At 42.1% G+C, this 26,858-nt stretch overlaps 1 protein-coding gene across 1 annotated transcript; it reads right to left on the bottom strand.

The window, feature by feature from the left end:
- Positions 1 to 709: 709 nt before the first annotated feature.
- Positions 710 to 26,858, bottom strand: LOC124554011 (ankyrin repeat domain-containing protein 23-like). The gene is made up of 3 exons (XM_047128033.1): positions 26,289 to 26,858; positions 9,736 to 9,873; positions 710 to 1,275 (listed from the first exon to the last, which is right to left on the bottom strand). The coding sequence occupies exons 1-3, from the start codon at positions 26,849 to 26,851 to the stop codon at positions 783 to 785; spliced, it is 1,194 nt and encodes a 397-aa protein (XP_046983989.1). The 5' UTR covers positions 26,852 to 26,858; the 3' UTR covers positions 710 to 782.

Raw genomic sequence — 26,858 nt, 5'->3', positions numbered from 1 at the left:
AGATTTCCACTCTGCAGCAGAGTGTGCACTTATATGAAACTTCCTGGCAAATTAAAACTGTGTGCCGGACTAAGACTCGAACTCAGGATCTTTACCTTTCATGAGCAAGTGCTCTACCAGAAGTACTGGCAGAAGTGAAGCTTTGAGGACGAGGCATCAGTCACACCTGGGTAGCTCTGTTGGTAGAGCGCCTGCCCACAAAAGGTAAAGATCCCGAGTTCAAGTCTCAGTCAGGTACACAGTTTTGTATGACAGTAGTTTGAGTATCGTGCAGTTTACACTGGTGCAACATAGCACCATGCATGCTGCCAGTAATCAGGTAATGTCGGGGACTGGTTCAAACAACAGACGTTAATGCAACTGCATGATGTGCTAGACAATCAACACTATTGTGCCATTAGTGTCTTCAACGAGATTGGGTGTTCACATTTCAAAATGCAGGCAGTCATGATAGGTACTGTCTGTATCCTTGTAAGAAACTTGATTATGTTGTATACGGTGAGACAGAGAGGTGATGTTTATTAATAATGGAGTGTTTTTCAGTTGTTGAGATCTTGAAAAATCTATCGTGAAGTATTTTACAGACTTAATCCTCAAAATAATGGTTCCTCATGTCAGTTTACAGCTATCTCTGATTGTTGCAGTTGTTGTGTTACCGGAGTAGTGATATGCAGCACGAAATGTTAGGTATAAATGAGTGAACAAAAGATCATTTTTCTGTGTTCTTTATTTATGACTAAGACATATGGTAAAACTAATTATGTGTTGTGTAATGCTGTACATCAGCGTTGTTGCAGCATTTCCACAAGCTGCTGCTCATTGTTCTGCATGGCGAGGTCCAGAGGGGTCCTCCCCCCGCCATCCCTGGCCACACTGTCAGCTCCCGCCTGCAGCAGTTCAACCGCCACCCCTGTCTGGCCCCACCTTGCCGCCAAGTGTAGTGGCGTGAGCCCCAAGTCATCTCTGCCATTTGGGTCAGCAGATGCATCCAGCAGCACCTGCACCAAAGCCGTGTGGCCATTTGCTGCAGCGAAGTGTAGGGGTGTCGTCTGCCTGCTGCCCCTGGCGTCGACCTCCGCGCTGGCCCCTATGAGGCAGCTGGCTGCCCCCACATGGCCCCAGACTGCTGCCCAGTGCAGGGCAGTCCGGCTGTACCACGCTCTGTCCCTCACCCCCACGTCCGCTCCTGCCGCCAGCAACCTGCACAGCTGCTCTACCACCCCCTCCTTGGCTGCTTCTATCAGCCTCCTCCCTCTCTCTGCTTCGGAAAGCAACCTGCACAAAACATCAACACTCTTACACTCTGCTATAAACACTCAGACACCAAATGAAAAAACCATCACAGACGTAAAACTGTGACCAGTCGTGTATACACTTCTGCTTAACGACAAGTTAAGCTGCTTCTATCAGCCTCCTCCCTCTCTCTGCTTCGGAAAGCAACCTGCACAAAACATCAACACTCTTACACTCTGCTATAAACACTCAGACACCAAATGAAAAAACCATCACAGACGTAAAACTGTGACCAGTCGTGTATACACTTCTGCTTAACGACAAGTTACAAATCTAGAAATCTCCCCTCTACAATACAGATCTATCAGCGTATTGCTGACAGATACTTACCAGTAGCCCACAATACAAATCTGCAGCCACTTCCCATTAAAAATTGGTTCACTCCATCTCATTACAAAATGAGCTGTAACTTTCTCCTAATTCACTCCAAAGAGTCACCTCCTTTGACCTGTGAATCCTGTTAGTAACCAATGGTTGACCTCCACACGAATACAACTCTAACACTACCTTCTGTTGGCAGCAATCCCTTCTGATACTTAGGAAGAAAACACAAGTAACTAATCACATTTCTAAGTAGTGAAATACAACGTCATCGCCTGTCAACAAAACGTAGGTGCCAACACTGAAAACATTATTGAAAGCGAAACAGTGAATATTGGATCTATTACTGGGTTTATGTATTAGTCTACATCAATGTCTTCATCAAAACATTTCCCATTACATGTTATACATTTATTCCAGCGTTTGTACCAGTTACTGAAAAATTCTGGAATTGTCTATGAGATAACCCTTATCTCTCAGGGGTGTGTTTCGAATATGATCTGTGTATGAAAAAGACAGGCCTTTAAGGTTTGTCTTAATTTTTCGGAACAAAATTTCATACGGGATGATCGTGGTGCCAAGGGCACGACTACAGTATGGTTTGTAGCCAAACATGCAAGAACACGCAACAAATTGTAAGCAGGTGCATCATCACAATGCAGAGATGTTTGTTCCACAACAAATTTGAAGGTTTTTTTTTCTTCAGGCCAGTGGCGATGAGTTTTAAAGTTGCACTGCTTGCTGACCATTTCACCTTGTGACAGGAAGTCATGGTGCACTAAACTGTTGAAATCTAAGAACACTGTGAGAAACATGACATTCACTTTTGACCGTTGTCGGTTATCTGGAATATTGTCACAGACGATTGATTGTTAGCTCAAACATCATATCGTGAAACTTATTTCGTCTTCTTTTATGAACCTTTTCATAATCATCATCTTCGAAACATGTGTATCTGTCATTAAGACCAGTTTTACTGATGGTAGACTCACCAAAAGCAGTATGTAATATTTCTAAAACCTTGATGCATTTCATTCCATTCTTGTAACAACATGTAATACAAATGCACTAACCAATTTTACATTAAACAAATAATCACCACTACTACTAACACACCAATAACCCTGTTAACATCTGACAACACACTAAATATCCTATATGCCTGGTGTACACATACTTTTGAGATATGTTTACCAACATGACAATAGAGTCATGCAAATGAGTTGTAGAACACGCGAAACAAGTTTTCCGTCACTTTTGAGCACAACTCTTGTCACAAGAATTGTCGCGTTTCAACGCATCCCATCAAAGGAAAGCCTTAAATTCTCCAGTATACCTGCAGTGTTTTTTGTTTAATATCTTATCAGACGGAATATATATGCCAATTTTGGAGGAAGTTGTAGACAAACGCATATTCAGTGGAACAGGCATTCGGTTTTATATTTGCAACATATACGGGAGCCCTGACTTGATTCCTGTTCCCATGTTAATGTAATTTACTCCATAACATTGCATTTCAGGAGTGGGCAGTCGTCTGCTGCATTATGATAGTGTCAACTCATTTACATAGCAGTAAACACTGCCAGGATGTGTCTCCACACTGGGTCACTGCTGATTTAAAACATGCGCTGTGGTACAGCACTTTGAAAGAGCGCACAGAAGCATCTCATGACGTAGGTGGGTAGGCAGAGTGGGCACTCACTGGCTCATTCACTCACTCACTCCACTGACAGGCAACACTGCATCATGAACAAAAGATAGTCAGGCAAGGCTGCACCAATGTAAGTGACCTTTCAACTGTTTACTTGACTGCACTGTAGAATTAGCACGAACTGCCAAGTCTATATGCGAGTCTCTTGTGCTTCAGTATTCTTGGAATGCAGGTATGTACAGCAATGAGAAGTCAGACATGCTAATTTTATATCAAGGATGTCAAAGAAATTCTGTTGAAACAGGAATATCTTCTTTCCATCATTGTCCATTGCACCAGAGCCTTGCACGAATAATTAGGTCACCGGTGCGATCAGAGAGCTCCAGCATCATCACACAGAGGACAAGGACAAAGACTGTGGCTGACAGAGCACTTGAAGACGCTGTTCCAGCTACAATGCTTGTCAGTTCAAACAGTAGCATGAGACATACCGATAGGAATGTGGGAGACGAGTGTCATTCGCACCCCACATTCACATAAATGTCATCCCTACCGTCTGTCAGTACATCAGAAACAGTCGAAGACATTTTGAACATAGCATACAATTATATCTATCTGATCTGCAGTGCCTGCACATGACACTAAAAATCCATGCTGGCTTGGTCAGGTACAATACTAACGACCTTGAATTGCGAATGTATGGTGTGGTATGATAGGAAATTATATTGTGGGACCTTACTTCATCAAAGGAGGGAGGTTAAATGGAAGTACATATGGACATGTTCTTACAAACATTCTGCCCATTCTTCCAGATGAAGTACCACTGGATAACTGTCAGTGTATGTGGTTTGAACACGACCATTGCCCAGACTCTTCTCCTGCTATAAAGCAACCACCAAATGAAAAGTTTCCTGACTTCTGGGCAGGATGGAATGCTGCAGCACATCAGCAGGCAAGCTACCCTGATTTCACTCCTCTATTACTCTCTATGGAGAGCACTGAGATATGCAGTCTGTAGTGAACTGCAACTATGTCAGATGATATGAGCCATCGAACCGCCATACAATGCAACTGCGTATCATCCAACACATCTCCTTCTGTTCATCTATTTCTCAAACAGCAATTCCACATGTGGCCTGAGGTGGATGGTCCACAACTTGAGTACATACTTAAATTTAAAACCGCATTTTGTTAACAAAAGTATGTAGTTTGTGGGTGAAAAGTCATCAGTTACTTTGAACAAAACGTTTAACTTACTTAAAGTTTATTGTCTCTGTTTATAATGGCAAGTAGTTTATAATTTCGACCTGACAGTATATGTTTCACCATTAACAAGCACTTGTGTGCCTTCAAGCAAAGACAGGTCAAGTATTACACGGAGCTGACGAAAGTCGTGGGATACCGATGTCTACATACACAAATGGTGGTAGTATCGTGCACTCAAGGTATAAAAGGGCTGTGCATTGGTCAGGCTGTCACTTTTACTCAAGTGACTCACATGCAAACATTGCCGTCGCCTTAATGGCTGCACGACGGGAATAAGCAGACTTTGATTGCAGAATGGCAGTCAGAGCTAGACTAGGATTGTTGATATTTTTAAGAATATGGAGTATCCAATACATGAGTATTTATTAAAATGTTTATATCGACTCTTGATATATTGAAACATATGTGTCTATCGGTGGACAAAATATTGGGGCTCTCCTGCCTACAAAAATATCGGCTACACGTTGTAAATATACTGCTGGTTTTTGAGCTGTAGAAGTATCTATTTATTATTACATATTCTGTACATCAACAAGGTAGCAACCCGCCCATCTCCTTTAGAGCAAGAATTGAAACGAAATGTTGGATGTTCACGCATGCCGATAAACACTTCGTTAAAAGTGGTAACTCCACGCAAGTGGCACAATGAAAGGCGTCTGATGGGTCAATCGTTTGGTTTTGTCGCATTTATAGGATTTGTCTGATACACTTCATGTCGCCTTCCCTGTTCTTTCATTTCCGCAAATGCCAGCGACCTAGCAGCTGTAGTGTCAAAATTGCATGGTGAATCTAAACATTTGCAGTTACTGTTGGTAGTGCTGGCCACCAATTATGTCAGCATTTCCCCTCACACATCTGCGCCCACTGCAACTACCATTCTCGACATTTACATTTTTGTTGTTGATCTTCAGCAACTGTTTTTAAAGAATATCGATTCAAAGAAATAGCACACTAGTTGCCGCAAAAATTGTGTTTTAACGCCACTGGTGTTCTGTTTCTTATCAGTCTTGTTACTCCATTCAAACCACCACCCCCAGTGCAATCAAAATTGTTCTGTGCCACATATACTTGCTTTACAGTGTCAAACAGAAAGATCGGAAATGATGAAAGCTCAAAATGTAGTAGGACCCCTTCACACAGTGGAAGTAAAATTATGTCCTACTACAATTTAAAAAAATACTTCAAATATTTTTGGAACATTGTGAAAAAATATACTATAAAACTGAAATATCAGCAGTTGATATTGCTGTTTTGATATCGATACAATGATATATATCAGTGTCACATTTTCCAACAGTATATCAATATTTTTTGGAGAAATTAATGATATATTTTCATTTCATCATGCAACTAAGCTAGATGCATGGGAAATTCCATTTTCGAACCATTCCAACATCCACAGTGTCAAGAGTGTGCCAAAAATACCAAATTTCAGGCACGGCCTCTCATCACGCCTTCACTTAATGACCAAGTGCTGTGGCATTTGCATATTTCACACAACACTGTGTGAAATAACCACAGAAATCAATGTGGGACATTATGAAGAACACATATATTAGGACAGTGCGGCAAAATTTGGCCCTAATGGGCAATGGTAACAAGACCGACGTGAGTGCCTTTGCCAACAGTGCAACATCGCCTGCATTGCCTCTCTGGGGTTCGTGGCTGTATCAGCTGGACACTAGAGGACTGGAAAACTGTGGGCTGGTCAGATTAGTCCAGAGTTCAGTTGGTAAGAACTGATGGTAGGGTTTGAGTGAGGCACATATCCCACAAAGCCATGGACACAGGTTGTCAATGAGGCATGATGCAAGCTGGTGCTGGCTCTATAGTGGTGAGGGCTGTGTTTATATAGAATGCACTGGTCCTCTGGTTGAACTGAGCCAAACATTGCCTGGGAATAGATATGTTCGGGTACTTAGGGGAGGCCATCTGGAGCAATTCATACACACTTCATTTGCCCAAACAATGATGGGATGTTTGTGACTGGCATTACACCATGTCACTGGGCAACAAGTATTTGCAACTGGTTTGAAGAACATTCTGGGAAACTCAAGCGGATGATTTGGCCACCCAGATCACCTGACATGAATCTCATGGACTATTTATGGGACATAATCGAGAGGTCAGTGGTAACACTTTCGCAATTATAAAGGGGTGTAGCAGCAGCACGGCCCTATTTCTGCAGGGTACTTCTGACAACTTGCTGAGTCCCTGCCATGTCTAGGTCCACCACAATTCAGGAAGTATCCCATGACTTTTTATCACATCAGTGTATTATCATTGACAGTATTGCAGTGGCTGTGTTGTTACGAAGACCAACAAAATGTTCGTTTGTGAATTTGTGCATATCCAAAGAAAAATGCACTGCAGCGGCTGCAGCCATTATGAAATGCGTGAAATGCTTTTGCAGATGCGAGTACTGCAGCCTTCAAGTCCGTAAGAGAATGTTGGCAGTGACAATTCATGCCAGACCTGGACTCCACCCCAGATTTCCTGCTTTACGCGAGTGCTCGCCTTAACCACTTTCGCTATACATGCACAACTCATGGCCAGACCCAAACTTCCAAAATGTCATCATTCATGCATCACTAACTGTACTCATACACACATCAATTTCTGTACTGGGGAGGACGCTTTGATTGAAAGCCATTGACTGATGTGGGGAGATAAAACAATGAGGCAGTGCCTCTGTTGATCAATTATTTCGTTCATAACAGATGTAGCTGTCGCAGTGCCTGCTCCTTGAGACATGCATGCATGTCCAAACGAGCGTTTCATCATTCTTCTTAAAAACTTTGGAGACTTGAGCAAGAAGAAGGAAGGAAATCGGCTCGTGGCATATATATGCTGTCCAGGGAACAGTCCAATCCATGAATCCGTCAGGTGTTGGTTAGGCATTGGTTGTACCATGACTGTCACTGGGTAACAGCACAAATTCCAGACAGTTACTGGAACAACAATTAATAGCAGCCAGCAGTAGTATAACATATCAGCTGAGAATTGTTTTGTCAGTTACTGGGAAATACACTGCTCACAGTTGCTCACTGGGTTTGCTGATATTTCACTGAAACACCATTATGCTAGCTCCAAATGATGATATTTTCTCGTGGAAGTTCGCATGCGGCACCAGACATGAGTAGGACACAGCCTGACTGACGTCTCTGCACTGAGAGCTGCATCCACAAGCCTACGAAGAACAACTGGCCACTCACATCTTGTTAAACCCTTGCCATGTACTGCCACTGTGATTCCAATGGAGCTTGTCGTTACTCTCATTAATCTTAGCCTCATCAATAATTTTAGTGTAAAATCCAGTAGTAGCATGAGTAACTTTCACTATTAGTGAATAAGCTGGGCTTCACTCCTGTGGAGTCAGGGTGGTTGTTCTGGTGTTGCTATTTTACCAGTAGCCCACAGCGATTCTGTGGAGCGAGTGAAGAGGCTGTTCACCGCGTAAGAAGTTTATATGTATCGAATGTTCGCACATTTATTGGGCTATGCAGGTGGGCATGGCACACAGGCAGATTGTGTTTCCATCAATGGCAGCTGAGATTCGCGATATATGCAACAAACATACCAATATATGAAAATGAACAGGTGTTTCAGTATACTGAACTAGGAGAAAAGAACGAAATCAATAAGGGAATCTGATGGGGTTCTGGGCAGTGGAACACAAAGAACTTAACACAGACACACTTACTGGCCAGAACAATGGAACCCTTGCTTCACTAACACAATAACCAAATTGGATAACAACAATAGGAAGCCGTGGGACCCACTGCAAGTAGATACACACATTGCTCATATCGATGGCTGACCATTCTAGATAATTTGAGTTATGGAATCCTCGAATCTCTGTATAGGTGGGAGCAATGAATTTTCTTAAGTCAATTCATACATTTCACATGCCATTTAAGTTACAACATATGCATTGCACCCACTTTCCCACTTGAAAGTTGGGACACACTATTCCATAACGTCTTGCTGCATTCTTCTCTGATCAGTTTCAAATGGCATGCTGAATAGTCACACTGTTGGTTGTCCTATGCCCATGCAGGTACTAGTCTGGTACATTGAGCACGTTCATGTTAAGAAGGAACTGCAATGTCAATCTAGTCCCAATGAATGCATCTTGTAAACCTTTCAACTCACTGTCAGACAAATTTTTGTTATACAGCCAACTGCCTATGACCGTACCGTCGGTCGCTTATTTCCAATAACAGGGAATAGTTATGAGAAAGCAAGCAAGAGCGGGAAAATGGGCATAAGAGAACTACAGCTATAGTATGAGCACTGCTTCTGACCAACAGCTTGTTAAAATGTCTTTTGCTCAATTCCTGGTCTGCATATAAAAACCACACTCCTTTAGAGCAAATTATCCCTCGTTAAAGGTGTGTGATACAACAATTTGTATCACTGGAAAATTCAGCCTCTAGATGTATGTTTGTTCTATGCCTATAAAATGTACTATCGCACTATCTCCATGTACACCTTCAAGGATGGCGAGTTTCATGATAAACTCCATGACAGACTGTTTTGCATTCATTTGCGTGCCATCAAATTCCATCAGTTGTTATCACACCATTACACGTGTATCATTTAAAAGAGTGGATGCTTAGCTGAATGTTCTGAACAGTTTGCCTTTGTGACCTTTTATCATTTGTGCTCGTGGTTCAAGTTAATGGTCTGTCCTGAACATTTCTCGGGTGTCGGCGATGTCTATTCTGTTAAGTGTAATAAGTGTGTCGTATAGGAGGTTGATCTCTGAACCTCACGGAAACATTTTTCTGTCACCCTCCTGATGAAGATGGTGAGTCATTAGCAGTTAAAATTTTTTCCATCAGAAATGTTAACACTTTCAAATGAGTGAAAGACAGTGTGACCTCGCACTTAAAAGAGGTTTCTTGTGAGAATACATTCACGTGACATGTAAGTTTCGTTGAATGTCAGTGCACTGAAACCTTGTCTTCTCACCAACTTCTTTTAGGACTAATTTTTAAGGTACGTCAACACCATCAAGAGCCCCAGCCGCATTAAACACACCAATTAAATGAAGAAGTAAGTTTTCCTGATAGCTCCAAGCTCAGCTACATCGAAAATTTAAAAAATTTAAATTAGAGCCTTTCAGTGTAACATTTGGTTGACGCGGCACAGAGTTACTGTGAATGTACAAGTCGTGCGTTGGCAGTGATGGTACTCACCGCAGGCGGGAGACGGCCGAGTCGTCAGGTGGCGGGGGAGTATGGCGGGCAGCAGCGGTGGGAGTGCGGCCGCAGTCGCTGAGCGGCTGAGTGCCGTGGCTGGTGCTGGTGGGCCTACAGTCTGCAGTGGCTGGCACGCTGAAAACAAGAGGCACTGCGTCAGCGGGTGGGCGCACAGGGTATTGTGGGGGGGGGGGGGGGGGGGGCAGAAGGTCGCTTACTGCAGCCGGGGGCCTGTCCACAGTGGCAACACGACACACGCTGTCTGTGACACTGGTGGGGAGCCTGAGTTCAACAGCCCACCATTTTGTCAGTTTACACACTGGTTTTCCCAAGTTCCACCATAACAGCAGCTAAGTGTACCAAACAAAAAATTGTTCAGAAATAACAAACCAAAGGTAAATGTAAGGGCCCAGTATCTCTGGACTGACAGGATTATTGAACAGGACATTGCAAATACGTCACTAAAGCAATACTCAAACTAGCTCATTTATCAAAGACTGAACTATAACAGGCACACATAACAAACATTAAGACAGCAGCTACTTAACTTCGCAGGGAAGGTATTTCAGATAAGGCACGAGAGAATGGAGCTAAGCCAGAGGAAACTTTTAGTCATTAAAAAGTCATCATATTTTTATTTGATTATAAATAAAATTATATATAAAATTATGCCACATTCCCCTGTACTCCTTGTACATAGTAGAATAAATTGGCTACAGAAATTGCTGGCATACGCCATACACATACCAAGGAAATGAAAGACAATTACACAAAGTAAAGTCTGTATTGCAGCAGAAGCATTCAGTGGCAAGAGCATAAGGAACACCAGTTGGTGATTACACTGACTGACATCACACTTCTGAGCAAGCAACTTAACACTTTTAGGACGCTGTGTTTTAGTCATCCCATGGATCACACTTCAAGGTACCATTATGCTCCAAATGCTGCGCCCCAAAATACGGATTTTCCGGGGGTCATAACTCATGTTCCGCTGGTGACAGAGACAAGGCATGTAGTGTTTCGGATAGCCCTTAGCCTGAAGGCCATTTGTATACCAGACAGAAGATATCTCATACTGTTGCTATCCTTCAGTACAGCGTAAAAATTTAAACACCACACACTCCTTCCAGCCCAGGCAAACTGAGGAAATCATCTGGTTATTTTGCATTAGGTGTGGCTCACGCTGGACCTTAGGTGGCTTAGGAAAGCACAATTTGTTCATGGGAAAGCCACAAAGGACCAAGATTTTTGTGTAGGAAAAGCACCAATTGTGGGGACAGTAATTTCTATTCATGACAGCACCTTCGCCATGTCTTCTTAAGATGACATTTTTCAGTAACTTTGAAACTTTTTGGATATCATTATCCGTTATGATATGTAAGAGTTCATATTTAGTGTTTATATCCACTCAAAGTATGTGTGTGATATCCCATCTGAAGTACACATATAGTTTTAACTGATGTACTGAACACATGGCAAGGGTTTTAGGGCCATTGCATAGGTTCTGAGGTCATGAAACTTGGTTTTTACCCAGCATTTTTCCATCAATAAAACCTTATGACATACTACCTCTGTATAATAGGCACTTCACACATATATAAATAGATGGGAAGCTGTACTACAGTGCTAAAAATGGCCTCATGAGGGTTTTCACGTGTTGAAAATAACTTAAAATTACTGTTAAAAACATATATAACTGGAAAAGCTGTTGATTCTGTAAATTATTACTAACAACATTTTTACGTCTTAAGACAAATATTTCACTTGATCAAGGTATACAGAAAGAAACCTAAGTCAAATAATTTTGTGTTAACTTCATATTATGCATACTTATTTGTTGTTTATATATGACGAAGTACCTAAATGTGCCGAAGTACGTAAATAAACTGTCTAAATGTTGTTGACTTACAGAATTTGATTGATACGTGGCGTACCACCTAAACTTTTCACCGCCATTATCTGTGGAACCACCAACAGATACTGACTAACAGCTTTCACGGGTATGAATGTACAGCAGAGGCTCAAGAAAGTAAAAACTATGGGACAATCTAAACTGTGCGGAAATATTGGTTTCAACAGAAAGTAGTAGTTATGGCATTAAAATATAAATGCCATGTGGCTAGGGCCTCTCATCGGGTAGACAGTTCGTCTGGTGCAAGTCTTTCAAGCTGATGCCACTTTGGTGACTTGCATGTGGATGGGGATGAAATAATGATAAGGACAACAGAACACCCAGTCCCTGAGAGGAGGAAATCCCCGACCCATCCGGCAATCAAACCCGAACCATTAGGTATGACATTCCGTTGCGCTGACCACTGAGTTACCAGGGGCAGACAGTAATGGCATTGATTTCACCGCAATGCATCAATTACATTAAGAAATTGGTACATGAATTTGACGCTTGAAATAAGCGGAACATGACATTATTGCACTTTTCACAATATAAGAGAAACCCACATGTTGCTCGAAATCGCAGTGTGATTTAAGTACTATGATACAACAAAGCTGTATTTACGTATCGCTATGTACACTGTTAGTACATGGCCTAGGAAACACACAGATGTCCAGTCACCCGCAAGATAAACAAGGGCATGGTTTACTCTTATGTGCTTCATACTACTACAGTGCACATAACTGTAAGAAAATACTGGTATCCACTGACCAGGGTAAACAAAATTAATGGCTGTCAAAGGGTCACACAGAGGGATACATGCTATTTGTATGTAGTTTATCAATTACACAATGGTACATGCCATGTACGGGACGTGTCACTGAACATCTTTAGTGACTGCTGTCACTATATCCTTGGCAACACAGCTGTGCCCACTCCGTCATTGATCCACTCGTGGCTATCAGTGTTTGTGATGCTATTGCAGAGCATGCAGCACGAATATAGGCTGTAGTGTTCGTACTTGTTGTTGGGACCTGCTGGTACACCGCATCTTTGACATTTCCCCAGAGAAAAATGTCCATGGGCGTGAGGTCTGGCGATCCTTCTGGAAATCCCTCGATATGATTGCTCTGTTCAATTCATCGATGTGGGGTGGTTAGTTTAGCTCCTACTGTTCCACTGTGGCATTATGCACAGGGCATCCATCATGTTGACACCACATTATTTGATGCAATTGAAGGGTCTGTCTTCCATCACGTTTTGGAAACAAATACGCTGCATATTTTCATATTAGTATAAATTCGAATTGCACCGAACACAGCACGTTACTTTCCAGAGCTTTGAAATCGAGATTGCGATGCCCTTATGTAAGCCAACATGCAACATGATCTCGGCAGCCGATGATAGATATTCAGAGAATAGGGCACACCCTGTAGTAAGCCAATAGTGAGATCACTTACGTAGCGTGAATACACAAGGAGGAAAAGTTAACAGTTTACATCAATATACGTAGTGTGGCAAAAAGAAAAGCCAAGCTTTCTCATATAATATTGGTCTCTAAGATTAATAAGCTACAAGAGAATCTAAGCTTTCACATGTAGTATTGATCTTTCTTGCGTGTGTTATACTTAAGGTATTTCACACAAATGTGCCACTAATTTGGAATAATGATGTGTCTGGTCTCCTGAGACACAAATTATTCTACATGGTTGGGCCTGAAAGTATTCAGTTCTAAACGAGAGTCAAATGCTCTGATTGAAGAAATTCATCCCACTTTCTCACACGTAACATAATTCACCTTCCATAAAGAGAAATTTACTTTGAAAGTAACACCTCTCAAACCACCATTCGCAAAACTATCCCGAGATTGTTAGAAGTAGGTTCGATTTAGCAGTTGCCAGAGTGCGCCCGAAAACAGGCATTAATGCGCGTGTGCAGCTGCAATGATGTAGGAAGCCCGCACGTATGTATGTATGTATAAAGCATAAAGAGATCTTACATTACACCATAAAAGAAACATGACATCAGAGGATATTCCAAAAGCATCAGAATTTTGTAAACTATACTGAAACTCCTAATCCGGCCTGAAGTGCACATTGATTTGTCAACATTCAAAATGAAGTAGGTCCCACGTGATATTAACCTTTTCAGTGTGGTTTTTGGGATGTAAATTTTTTTCGAATAGCAGTACTGTACCATCTCATGTTGTACGAGATTGTATGATTAAATGATGACTGGCAATGGCAAGGAAATCGTTTCTGAAGAAGAGAAATTTGTTAACATCGAGTATAGATTTAAGTGTCAGGAAGTCGTTTCTGAAAATATTTGTATGGAGTGTAGCCATGTATGGAAGTGAAACAGACGATAAATAGTTTGGACAAGAAGAGAATAGAAGCTTTTGAAATGTGGTGCTACAGAAAATGCTGAAGATAAGGTGGGTAGATCACTTAACTAATGAGGAGGTATTGAATAGGATTGGGGAGAAGAGAAGTTTGTGGCACAACTTGACTAGAAGAAGGGATCGGTTGGTAGGACATGTTTTGAAGCATCAAGGGATCACAAATTTAGCATTGGAGGGCAGCGTGGAGGGTAAAAACCGTAGAGGGAGACCAAGAGATGAATACACTAAGCAGATTCAGAAGGATGTAGGTTGCAGTAGGTACTGGGAGATGAAGAAGCTTGCACAGGATAGAGTAGCATGGAGAGCTGCATCAAACCAGTCTCAGGACTGAAGACCACAACAACAACAACACCATCTCATGTATAGTTCTTTATAATGGCATAGTACCATACATGTCACAACATGAGAACGTGGACTTTAAATTCAGTGAACAATTGAAACTAGCCAATTCTGTGGCATGAAACACTTTGGTTCAATTAAATTGATTGCCTCAGTGGGAGTGATTAATAAAGCCAAATTTCTTTAGCAAACAGAAGACGGTAAGTTCATTGTTCTGCAAAGTGATTAATGCTCGACTGCTAAAATCTTTGAAATAAAATAAAATCCAGAAGACTGAAACTAATATATTTTTGCCTTCCATAATTATGTCAATGTGTTTTAATTCGCTTGATAGCTCCCAGCCACAGAAAAACGTTTTATTTTCATTTGACTTGGGAGCTGTAAAAGAAGATTATACAGCAATAGCACTAAACGCAAATACGGGTCACGTGGAGGCTAACCCCTCCCCACTACAACTCAGGTAACTCTGCACAATGCGTGAAGCTGGCAGCTATGGAACGTAAGAAAAAATTTTCTCATTAGCATTTTGCTGCTTGCTGCTACTGCCGATAGAGCTAACAGCCGCACTTCAAGTAGCCAGAAGAGGGAGAAGCTATTGCTCATATGCACGTCGACTGCACATCCACCCACTGACAACTGCTCAAATGAACCTGATGTAGGCAGTTGTGACGCCACACTTACAGAAAGGAGTTTATTGTTACGAAGGTCTTTGATACATTTTTGCTGTTTGCAGATACTTGTGCGTGCAACATGATTTCTTGTTTTAAATGGAACATTTCCTTCACAACTAAAGATTTACTTTTTCCCCTCTCGTTTATGTTTTATTGCTGCAGTATTGTTCTCCAGTAGTATTCTTCGCTAGAGAATCAATTCTTACCAGTCAAAATTAAAAAAAATTTAACTGAAACTAAAACAATGAAAAATTCGAGTTTTTCACGGTTTCATATTGGCAGGCCCGATCCCTTGAGATACCTTCAGCAATGGCCTGCGGTTTTGGGCTGTCGTGGAAGTCCACCCATGTGGTCAGTTATTTACGTGTCACAGAAACCATGCTGATGAAGTGAGTCCATGGTGATCAACCCATACTGAGCTGCAGACAGGTGTGTAAAAAAGACCAATCACACACTCAACTATATTTTCGGCCATGGCCTTTGAAAACCAAAAACAAACAAACACACACACACACACACACACACACACACACACACACACACACACACACACACACACACACAACCTTTCATTAAGAAGTCATGCCCACACCACTGCTATCGCCAGTCGCTGTCTACAGTCTCTTGAGAATCAGAGCCAAACAAACCACTCCTCACACCTCCCTGCCTCTTGTTGGCAGCTGCTAGGCTAATGGAAAGAAGTGGTGGCAGCACTGACTGCAAGTGAGGGGACAGGTGGGAAAGGGAGAAGCAGAAAGAACGAGGGAAGGAAGTGGCGCACATACTCAGCTGCCGCCCCCCCCCCCCCCTTCCGACTGCTTGGCACCTCAGTAAACAAACCATTTCATCTACTGGGACCAAAACAAGATATTTCCTGTGTTTATTTTTTTCAAATTTCCCTTATTCCCTGACATTTTTGAAATTCCCTGATTTCCACAGCTTGTGGCAACTCTGCACTGACAGTATTCCTGGTGATTTTGAACGTAGTCATTATGGAGGACTATGTACTGCCACATGATACGGGTGGTATCTATGCCTGTCCAGAATACGTCATGCTTTCATTCGAGGAATTCCCACCCGTCACCATTTGATGAATACTTGCACGAGGCTTTATTGCAGGGATCACTACAACAACTCCATCTGTTGCTTCACGTGTGAGGCCCCTGCTGCAGAACCACGTTCATGGACAGAACTGCCCTGTCACACAAAGCCTTCTGACAATACTTGTGGAGATGTGCCATATTTGTGGCATTCTCTGTACAGTAACATCATGTCAACCATTTCCTCATTTTTGAATACCATGACAGGTAAATTAATACCACGATTACAACTGACACCAATCACAGTGTACAGTACACCAGTGCCATGTACCTGTACATACTTTCACAAAGAACAACCTGCATCACAGTGAGCCATTCCCACATACAGTGCCGATTGCAGCCCACTGCTGTATGCAACTGCAGAGGCGAAGGGTTGACCTGGACACTAACGGGGCAGCGTACACTGGCAGGTACTGTTCCACAATCTGTATGTAGATGAATACGACAAGTATGAGGGACACTTATGCAGATATCAATGGTTGTGGCAGAAACCCTTATTACTTCCTTAGGCCCTCATGATAGCAATGTGTGCGTACATTTTGCAGCTTGCACTACAGCTGTAGCGGTTAGAAAGCTAAGTACTGACGAACTTATTTGTCCACTGTTATACAGTTATTAAATTTAATAGTTTTTGGCAGTGTTTCATGCTGTTTGAAGCGAAATAACGATTTAATAAACTTTTGGAATAGTTCGCTTGCTGTGTATTTTAGAGTTTTCTGTGCATTTAAGTTGTTTGGTAAATTCCGTACATTAGTTTTCACCCGACATTTCTTATTGTTTCTAGTGAAATACTTCAGTAAAATTTTCATTCGCTGTTTTAACTTCGTTTAATGTTCCAGTAGCCTTTCGAATTTTTTGGTTTTAGCTAATAATTTTGTGAAGTTTTGTTGGTATTGGTATTAGCTGTTGTGTAGTAGTATTTATACAAGTAGTTGCTTTCTTAGTAGGCAGAGAATTTCGAGACCTTTATTGTTAGTTCTATAAATAATTCTAGTGGTGTAACAACTTTGGTAACGTAGCCATATAGTTTTTTCAGTAATTGTAAAATTTTACCATGAGTGAGGAGTGTGGGTTCTGTCGTAGGTTTGTGAATAGTGGGCTATGGTGTAGGATTTGTTCAAAGTATTTTCATCGGGGGGAATGCAGTGGCGAAACCAGTGGTCATTTTAGTGAGATCCTCTCCTGGGAATGCAGAATCTGTAGTAGAAATAAGTTGATAGAGGAGCAGTTACAACACGCAAAGGAGGAACTAGATAGGTTGAGGCGGGTGAAGGGTAGTGGGGGAATGGGAACTGGCTGGCTCTGAGCACTATGGGACTTAACATCTATGGTCATCAGTCGAATGGGAACTGGCAATTGGCAAGAAGGCAGCTAGGAAGAGGAGGTATTCAGACTGTTTTACTTTGCATATATGCAATACATTTGACCAACTGTCAGAGTTGAGTGGAGAGGAGCCTTGTGTAGCTGTAGATTTAGGGAACATGCAGCAGTCCTCAGCAATTAGGAGGCCTAGGTTAGTCACAAAGTCATTTATTTTTATCTGTTATTACTTTTACGTTGTAATTTCATGTACTGACACGTTCCATGGCCTTTGAGATTTGCTCCTCAATTTGGTCCTACAGAACTTACTGTATAAACAAAAAAAATTAAAAAATGAATGTAAGAACATGCACGTCAATCACTTCGTGATTACGAGCAATGTGCGGGTCACTCTCGTTTAGCGGGAAGTGCAATAACAGCACATTTTGTTCATTTCATGCAGCAACTTTAGTTTCAATTTCTTGGAATGTAATTTATGTATTGCAATGCAACCAACGCCATTATTATTGTGATCGCTCCTGTTATTGATTGTGTATGGAATAATATGGAGTGTCCATTTTTTTTTTAAAGTAAGTGAGTTGATACCAGTATTTCCACACCATTTAGAATGTCTCACAGAATTTACATTCGCGACTCCCTGCCTTACATTAATAGCCGGAAAAGCCATTTGTCAGTATGTATCGTGGTTCCAGAGATATTGGCTGTGGAAATTTTGATGCACAGGGAAAGACTACCAGGGGAAAAATGCTATCAGAGCATGAAAGGGTGAAAATATTTAACTCTTTGAAAGACTGACAGCAAAGTAGGGAACCAGCTGCCTCAGTCGTCACTGCACCTTCCTCACCAAAAATTTTGGTGTCTGGAAATACTCAATTTTTTTGTGCTGAAAGAGTAGTAGAGAGAGAGTTATGGCAAAAGCTAGGAAAGACAGTGCCAGTGGGAGAAAAAGAGGAGGCTAGGTGGCGGGATGGAGGTGATAAAGTCGCAGTGAAAAATTGAGATGCATGAAGACAACAGCAATGAAACCAAAAGAGATAGATATTGCTGGTCAGTGTGAGACAATAGCAGTAGAAGTGAAAGAGAGATGGATGGACATATACCCAATAGGAGAAAAATGGAGAGATGACAGTGGAAATGAAAAATAGATGCGTGGAGACCCTACACATGCTTTGTGGGTCTGCATCCTAATACACACAGGAATAGGGGGACAGCACATTATGGACTGGAATTTTGAACACATGGGGATGGGAAAAAATAACATTGACACCACAGAATTTTTGAGCTGTTGCAGTTAGGTGGAGACAGTGGCATTGCAAAAGAAAGAAAGGGAGACAGTGTAAGTAAGAAAGGGTTTCCATTTATTGCTGGGAGAGGGAGAGAGAGAGAGAGAGAGAGAGAGAGAGAGAGAGAGAGAGAGAGATAGATGGGCAGTGGCAGTGGGAGTGTGCATGAATATCTTCGCATGATAAAAATTTTGGTACGTAAAGCAGAATGAGGGCTCAAGCAGCTAGTTCTCCATTTTTCTGCACGAGTCCTTCAAAGAGCAATATTTTCACCCTTTTGTGCTCCGACAAGAACATCTTTCCCCTTTTGTCTTTCAGTCCAATCACAATTACTGATGGAAAACTTCCCAGTTGTCAGTACCTCAAAGATGCTTTTGAAAGCTGGGGCTACCAGAAGTCAGGCTGCTGTCGTGTGCACAGGACCAACTGTCAGTTCCAAGTGTTGTCTCGGCTGCTGAATGTGTACTGTGAGATGTGAATGTGGGACTGAACTAGGCATGGTGACATGCTTCACTACATCTAGAAGTTACAACAGGTTATCATGTACAACATTGCAATGTGTGGATGTATTGCTGCCCTGTGTTCTGTGTAAGCTACAGCAGTATAAGAGTACAGTGACAGGAAGATGAAGAAATAAACAATTCCTACTGAATTATCTCCTACCTTGATGTCACTGACACACAACAGACCATGTTCAGGGAGCACAAACACACTCCATGCAATTCAGCTAGTCACCCACCCATTTGCACATTACAAAGTTGTGGTAGAAATAATAGAACTAAAGAATAAACGAACTCCAGATCCAGAATGGATGCATTCACAGATACTCCAAAGACTAGCATCACAGATCACTCTGTACTTACCAGAATTAATATATGATGCCTTAAGGCTAGGCACGCTATTTACAGTTTGGGGAACCATAATTGCAGGAATCATCCAGAAAATGCAGGCCAACTTTCCTCAAAAACCAGAATGGCTAAGGTGCACAAGCTACTGTACAGCTGCCTCCAGGCAGCGAGTGCTTCGGGGCCTCGGCCCACAAGATTTTGGTCTTAATAAAAGGAAAGCAACAGACGATGTAGTTAATCAAGCTCTGGAAATTGTCAAAAACATACAAAACAAAGATGCCACAGCCATCGCGAAAGATATTGCATATGCTTTCGACAAACTCTGATGCCCTGCAATATTTGCTAGTTTCAGACAACTCTAGGTGCTACAATCCTTAGACTATTGCAGGTATGCAGTAATAGAATGGTTTGTGGGCACTTTTCAACCAGTATGTAGGCACACTGAGTAATTTGAACCAACAAAACAGCTGCTAGATGAAGGCAGAGGAGTGGCCTGCTTAGACTGTCAGCTGTGTTTTCAGCATCACTACAGTGGTAACACTGTGTGTGGGGATCAGAACAAACCCAACTGATATTACTACCACATATTGGGCAGCAATGTACTGGTTAAAGTTGAGTAGACTAGACTAGACGAAGTTGAACTAATCAACTGTGCATCCACTAACAAGTACCAACTTAAACTCTGAAAAATGGAGACCTGGGAAGGTGATTAAAATGCAGGCAATAAGGGGCAACAAGTCTGTATATTTCTCCCCACATCTCACACAAGGCTAAGAATCAAACATGTCGATCTGAGCTCTGGCACGCTGTACTTCTAATCTGGAAGCTGACATTACCACAAGCACTTCAACTGCATGAGTAACCAGAGACAATGTTTCACATTTAAAAAATTAGGAATGCCTTAAAACACAGACCTATTCTGCAGGAATTAAAGAAATTTCAGATACCACTGACAGGTACACAATGTAACCACCGAACATTAAATATATGAAGCCATGACGTCAAACAATAGAACCAGCTAACCAAATTGGGAGACTAAATTTCTAATACAACTTATCAAGAATCCCTACGCACTGTTCCATAATGGGGGGAGGGAGGGGGACATTAATGGGCAGCAAAATGAGAACGCTTAGGGTGGAAGAAGAAAACAAATTAAGTGACTTTCAACTCCAGACACCAACAACAGATGTCTTATATAGCCACTGGTCAGCCACAACATTATGACCACCTACCTAATAGCCAGCATGGACAACAGCAGTGACTCTTAATTGCATCAAAGAAATATGAGGCCTTTGTAGGTCACTGGAGGGAGTTGGCACTGCATCTGCACACTTGAGGCAGTGTCCTATGTGAGTGACAAAAGCAAGCGACTTCTGGATATGTGACACTCCAGCGACAAGCAGCAACATCAGGCAAGAGCTCGGGTTTCCTGCGTGCGAGCGAACATGTCGTGCTACAAGAAGGCTGCTTAGAGCCAACCAGCTGTGTCTATAAAACAGCACCCTTAAACTGTAGAATACTGTAGCTGGAGAGTAAGTCTACAAAATTAGATTTACCTAAGAAAATCAAGCGAAAAGGAATGCTGTGCATGAAATTTACAAAGGGAGGAATCTCCATGGAGAATTTCATAAATATCAACTACCAAGATCACCATACAAATCTTCAAAGACACGTGAATGAACAGAGGAGCATTCGACTATCTCACCAGTACATTAAATACAAATGTTTTTTATGTGATCAAGAACTTTTAACAGCCAATAAATGCAGAAGAATGACTGACTACATTACTGACTACCATAAATAGACATGTAAGTACGTAGATTGATAACTGAAGGACAGTTAGATGTGTAGAGGTAGCGTTACAGAACATGAGTATGATTCGTTGTCCTAGGTTCGATTTCAGCTGCATCTTATATTTTAACTGACTCCATTACAATTCTGTATAATACACTTTATATATACTGTTTACACTGCGTTTCTAAGCATATTTTAAGGTCTTGCCAAAGAACTTAATCTTTAAGTGTATACACACCTCTCCAAGTATATCACAAACATTAAATTCCTAACAAATTACAATGAAGCATGAAATTTTACAGATATCTGCTGTTACAAATGTAATTCATCAGCAGTCAGAGTTAAGGCCAAGCGTTACCATTAATCTAAATAGTGTGTAAAGGTAAAGCATACAAATTTTTTAAAAAGAAAGTCAAAGATTTTGTGTAATGATTTGTCTAAAAATAAGATATAAAAAATATTAGGGAAATGTTTGGAGCACCTCATTTTCTGTTCATGAGTTTGAGCATCATTCAAAAGCATGTAGAACATTTCTCTAATCTACTTATTTCTTTTACACAAATCATTTCATAAATTATGTGGATGATTTCTTTCATTTTTGATTTTCAAGTTTTATTCAGGAGGAATGATTTACTGACTCCTTGTTTGCCTTTGTAACATACTTGATTCGATGGAATCCTTTTTGACATTTAAATACCAATGTATCTTTTTATGTGCAAAATAGCTAGGCCTTGAACAGACGAAATTTGACACTTCATTTACATAGCTTGGCAGCAGCTTTTTGTGAAATATTTCAATTTTTCCTCACCTCATTAATTAAGTTTTTTATAATTACCCAGATTACTTTCAAGCAGTTACGTATGTTCATACAAACCTAGAGCTCACGCTGATCACTTTGATACCTCGTTTACTGTTTCTTTCCCTTTGTTTGGCTATGAAAATTCAGAAAAAACCTCATGGTGTAATTTAGAGGGAGTTTTGTTTTTGCTCTGCTCACGCGTTTACAAAAGTGAATCGAGTGTCAATCATACGATAAATAGTCCTTTCTGCGTGTTATCATTTCCAAATATCATCTTTTCGATATCTTGAACCGTTTATGAAATACAACAATTTTTACGACCACTTGATTCCCAAAGCGCAGGAAAGGTTCCGCCCCGTCCGTGGATGTAACAACCAATATCTCAAGAATGAAAAGAAATATTCCGGTCTCAATTTTAAATACAGTTTAGATATATTATTACATTTCATCCACAATAATGTATGGCCTTAAATGAACTACATGGAAAGTCTATGCAATGTGATTTTACCTCTGCAAATTCTTCAAAATTTCGTGCACCCATGTACTCAATTTCGTGCAGCACAGTAACTATGACGAATAACGAAAATAAATTGAGACCTTTATCAAGCGACGATATCAAGCTGTAATATGCGGATGAACCAAATTTTTTCACCAAATAGTTTTCTTATAATCTCCTAAATATTTCAATGGCTGCCGTCGCGTCCGCTCCACTGTCTTGCCGAGAAGACACGTGGCTGTATCTCTCTGTCACACATGTTGCAGCAACAAGATTCAAATACGTTTGAATTCAAACGTAGCCAGTTGCAGCGGGAGACAGGCAGTGACACAGACATCGCTCACGTAGGACACTTCCGTAACTACACCTGCGGTTGTGTTTTGTCGCCTGAAGCTGTTGTGCACTGTCAGTCTCTTCTGTTGCTCACGTAGGACACAGCCTAAGTCACCTATGTCCATCAATTCCAGAGAGGGGGAGATGAGCTCAGACGCCACATTCCATCGTATGCCAGATGTGTGCGATCAGGTCGCATATCAACTGCAACTCGCCAATGTGTTCCTCAAACCACTCCATCACACTCCTGGCCTTGTGACATGGCACATGTTATTGAAAACTGCCACTACTGTCAATAAATGTGAGTCAAAGGGCTGTGCGTGGTTTGCAACCAGTGTATAATACTCATTTGCTATCATGGTGCCTTGAGCAAGCTCCACTGGATCCACAAGATCCCCCTGTGAATGTTCCCCACATCATGACGGCGGCACTGCCAGCTTGTCTCTCCACAGAACAGATGGGAGGAGCTTTTCCCTTGGAATATCATTCATGCCCTACCATCCGATTGATGAAGAAGCTATTGGGACTCATCAGACTGTACACTTGTACAATGCTCTGCCACTGCACCAACGTCCAGTGCCGATGGTCACGTGCCCATTTCAGTTTTAGTTGCTGATGTCACAGTGTTAACATTGCCACATGCAGTCATTACCTGTGGAGCCTATCATTAGAGGTGTTCAGTACACTGTGTTGAGACACAATTGCACTCTTCCAAGCATTGAAGACTGATGTTAGTGTCACCACAGTTCGCCACTTGTCCTGCTTTAGCAATCTGTGCAGCCTGTGACATCTGACAATGGGTATACTATTCTTTGTGAGTACTGTTTCACCCTGTGTATGCCATAAAGCATTTAACTGTGTCTGAGCCATAACAGGTTACCTCTCAACACAAAGTTCTTCAATTTCAGGTGCAGCACACTGAGCAACTGCTGCTCAGCTTCTAACAAATGACTAAGTTGCTCCACAGCCAGTCACTCCTCCCAAGCACCATTAGTTTAATGGTAATGAAGAGGATTGGTCTGAATATCACACGCAAGTCGAAGCCCACTTTGACACATACAATGTTACAGCTATGATGCCCATTGCTTTCTCTCCATCATCTGTCAGAACTGACATACTGACTGTGTTTCAAACTGTGCCCCAATTCAGTGTTCAAAATTGTGCCCCGATTTTCGTCATGATGACCTTGTTTGGAAGTTAGATGAACATTCTGTTGCTCAGATATGTATGACTGCAGTTAGGTTCTGATTTATTCGTCTCAAGAAGTTGCCCCAACAGTGTTTTGAACAGTGGATAGCTGAACTTACAGGGTTAAACAAGATATTTCAGGTTTACGTGCTTTGGGCTAAGCCATAGCATTATTTTGTTACATATTGCAGTCACATAAAATGTGTCAGACACATGCATTTGCACAGCTGTTCTAAAATTGCTTGAACACAATCTGAAAACAGTTTTGTCTATTGTGGAATCTAAGTACGGTGGACACAATTGAAGTTGACTTTGATTCTCCATCTATTTCTCTTGTTAAATGATGCACAAGACACCCAGTCTAAAGTTCATCCTAATGTTTAAGTGAATAAAACAGCGATCACATGAACAGTGAAAGTGAAGGTAAAAACTTTCGGTGGCATCGTATGTGAGGTTCACTGCAGAATACAATGAGAAAGTCGTCTTCAGTGCTTTTCAAATTACAGGAAACATTGTCCTTGGTGTGACACAAAATGCTTCCACATGGTATGCAAAGACCTAGCCTGACAGTCTGTTTACAAGGCAGCCTGGGCAAGCACAGGTCCGGTGCACGGATTCAGTGAAGCTTACACGAGGTGCATTTTGTGTCAATGTCACCAATAGAAAAGAAATTTTAGTTCGCAACTGGTGCATCAATAACACGACAGTATCAGTAGCCCACATCATCAGATGCCTACTTCTGTAGTATCTACAGATGACGCCAGTAGTGTGTGTGTGTGTGTGTGTGTGTGTGTGTGTGTGTGTGTGTGTGTGTCAGTGGGGGGGACACTTGCGCGCGCTCACGCATGCAACATGCCAGCAACTTTTCGTGAACTTGCAATATATGTTTCATGCACTCAGTTCTAGGAACAGTGCAAAGATTTTTGGGTTAGACTTGTTCAATTTTTCAGTGCCTCTCATTAAAGTCTGCGACCCATGTGACAAGAACAGCAGACTGTGTGACCTAGATTTGCAGAGGACTAAAGATTGAGGTGCACAGAACCATTGAAGACAATGCAAAGCCACATTTTTTCATGTTTGGCCTGTCACACGTGCAATCTATGAGGAAGTTGCTCTACACAAACATTGACTAAACTGCCCATAACATTTGAGGAAACATCCTGGCAACTAAGTGCCAGAGTGGTGTCAACCTAGATTGCAGCCTGAGCTGACATCCGTGTATCCGTGGAGGTGCCACCCACAGACAGCCATCACACTGCCCCAGGTGTTTCACTTGCCATCGACCCAACCGACAGCATCTGTGTTACTGGATACGCGACTGCCACATGGTCAGTTTTTCAGTCAGTGCTCCTAGTCATTCGCAAGGTGGCTATCGTGGTGTGGACAACAAGCAGCCGTTGGCTGCTGTTCCACTTCCTCTCTTCTCATCTGTGTTCGCATTCAGGCCACCTCTCCCCCACCATCACCATGTGACAACACTAGATGACAATGGTATGGAGGTTTCGTGGTGGGGAAATATGGTGGTGTCAAAGACCGAGGTCCCATAGAACAATCGGTACCTCAGAATGAAACCACAAGTAAGCACTGTCACTGCCAGTTGCAGCAATGATTGAGAGATTTTTTTCAAAGACACGCCCTCAACAGTTTCTGTATGCCACCACTGCTTAAATAACGTGAGACCAGTGTCTTGTTTAACTCTGCAATAATTGCTTAAAATGACAGTATTGTCCCTCTACACAGCCAGCAGCGCAAGAGTTCATTAGACGCCACCATGTAGTAAAGTTTACAGTCATACATTGAGAGGAGGTACTTATGTGGTAAATTAGTGTTTAGCGACAGTGACAAACACCACATTCCTGTTAACATGGATTGTTTCAAAGTTAACTATTTCATCATCTTCAAGTTATGATAAAGAAATACAGTATAATAGTTTGGGTGTGTTGTAGAATCCACTCTGCCTTCTCCAGCAGTAAATCTAAGAAATCCGCATAGTGCTAACAAGTTTTTTTCATCAAGCACAACAGTTCAGAATATCGCACACGCGCGCACACACGCACACAGATTAATGGTGATCATCTTGTGCTTACCTGGACTCTGGTGTCTCCGCGAGCAGCTTGCTGACCTCTATGACGTCTTCTGGCTGGGTGCGTACTGCGTCAGCCCAGCCCTGCGTTGCCATCACTTCATGCGTGCGCCCCTTTATGTAGGAGATGGTGGTCAGCCTGAGGCCAGGGCAGCAGTGACGCACAGCAAGAACAGCTGTGGCCACCGCATTGTCCACAGCCAGTGCTGTGGCCAGCTGCTGCTCGCACTGAGCCTTCAGGCTAAGCACGCCATATTTATCGGCGGCGACTAGTAATTGTGCAGCCATGCTCGCCAGCTGGGGGGCATGGAAGGTATACATGAACGTCAGTAGCTCTCTCAGCACCGGTCCGTCCACATCTGTTACGTTGACCAGGCCACTGCTGGACTCCACCATGTCGTGGCGAAACATTGCGGCAAACACGGGGCTCCCGGTAACTAGGACGGCTGTGTGTGCCACCAGCCGCGTCTCCCCCGCCGCCAAAGTCACCATGTTACCTTCCCCAGCGTCTAGTAGGCCACCCAGGTATGCAGGTGTGCTCTCCTGAACTCCCTTGCCGGCTGCCATTGTAGTC

The sequence above is a fragment of the Schistocerca americana genome, chromosome 11, assembly GCF_021461395.2.
Source record: "Schistocerca americana isolate TAMUIC-IGC-003095 chromosome 11, iqSchAmer2.1, whole genome shotgun sequence".
NCBI lineage: Eukaryota > Metazoa > Arthropoda > Insecta > Orthoptera > Acrididae > Schistocerca > Schistocerca americana.
The sequence above is the reverse complement of the archived record's forward strand: the minus strand, read 5'-3'. Positions and strand labels throughout refer to the sequence as shown.

What these genes read in the sequence shown, in the direction of transcription:
- LOC124554011 (XM_047128033.1), bottom strand. Translation starts at nt 26,851, where the DNA reads ATGGCAGCCGGCAAGGGAGTTCAGGAGAGCACACCTGCATACCTGGGT. An exon ending in GCGGAGACACCAGAGTCCAG is followed by an intron (nt 9,874 to 26,288) that starts GTAAGCACAAGA and finishes TCTTGTTTTCAG; the next exon opens with CGTGCCAGCCACTGCAGACT. An exon ending in TCGGCCGTCTCCCGCCTGCG is followed by an intron (nt 1,276 to 9,735) that starts GTGAGTACCATC and finishes TGTTTTGTGCAG; the next exon opens with GTTGCTTTCCGAAGCAGAGA.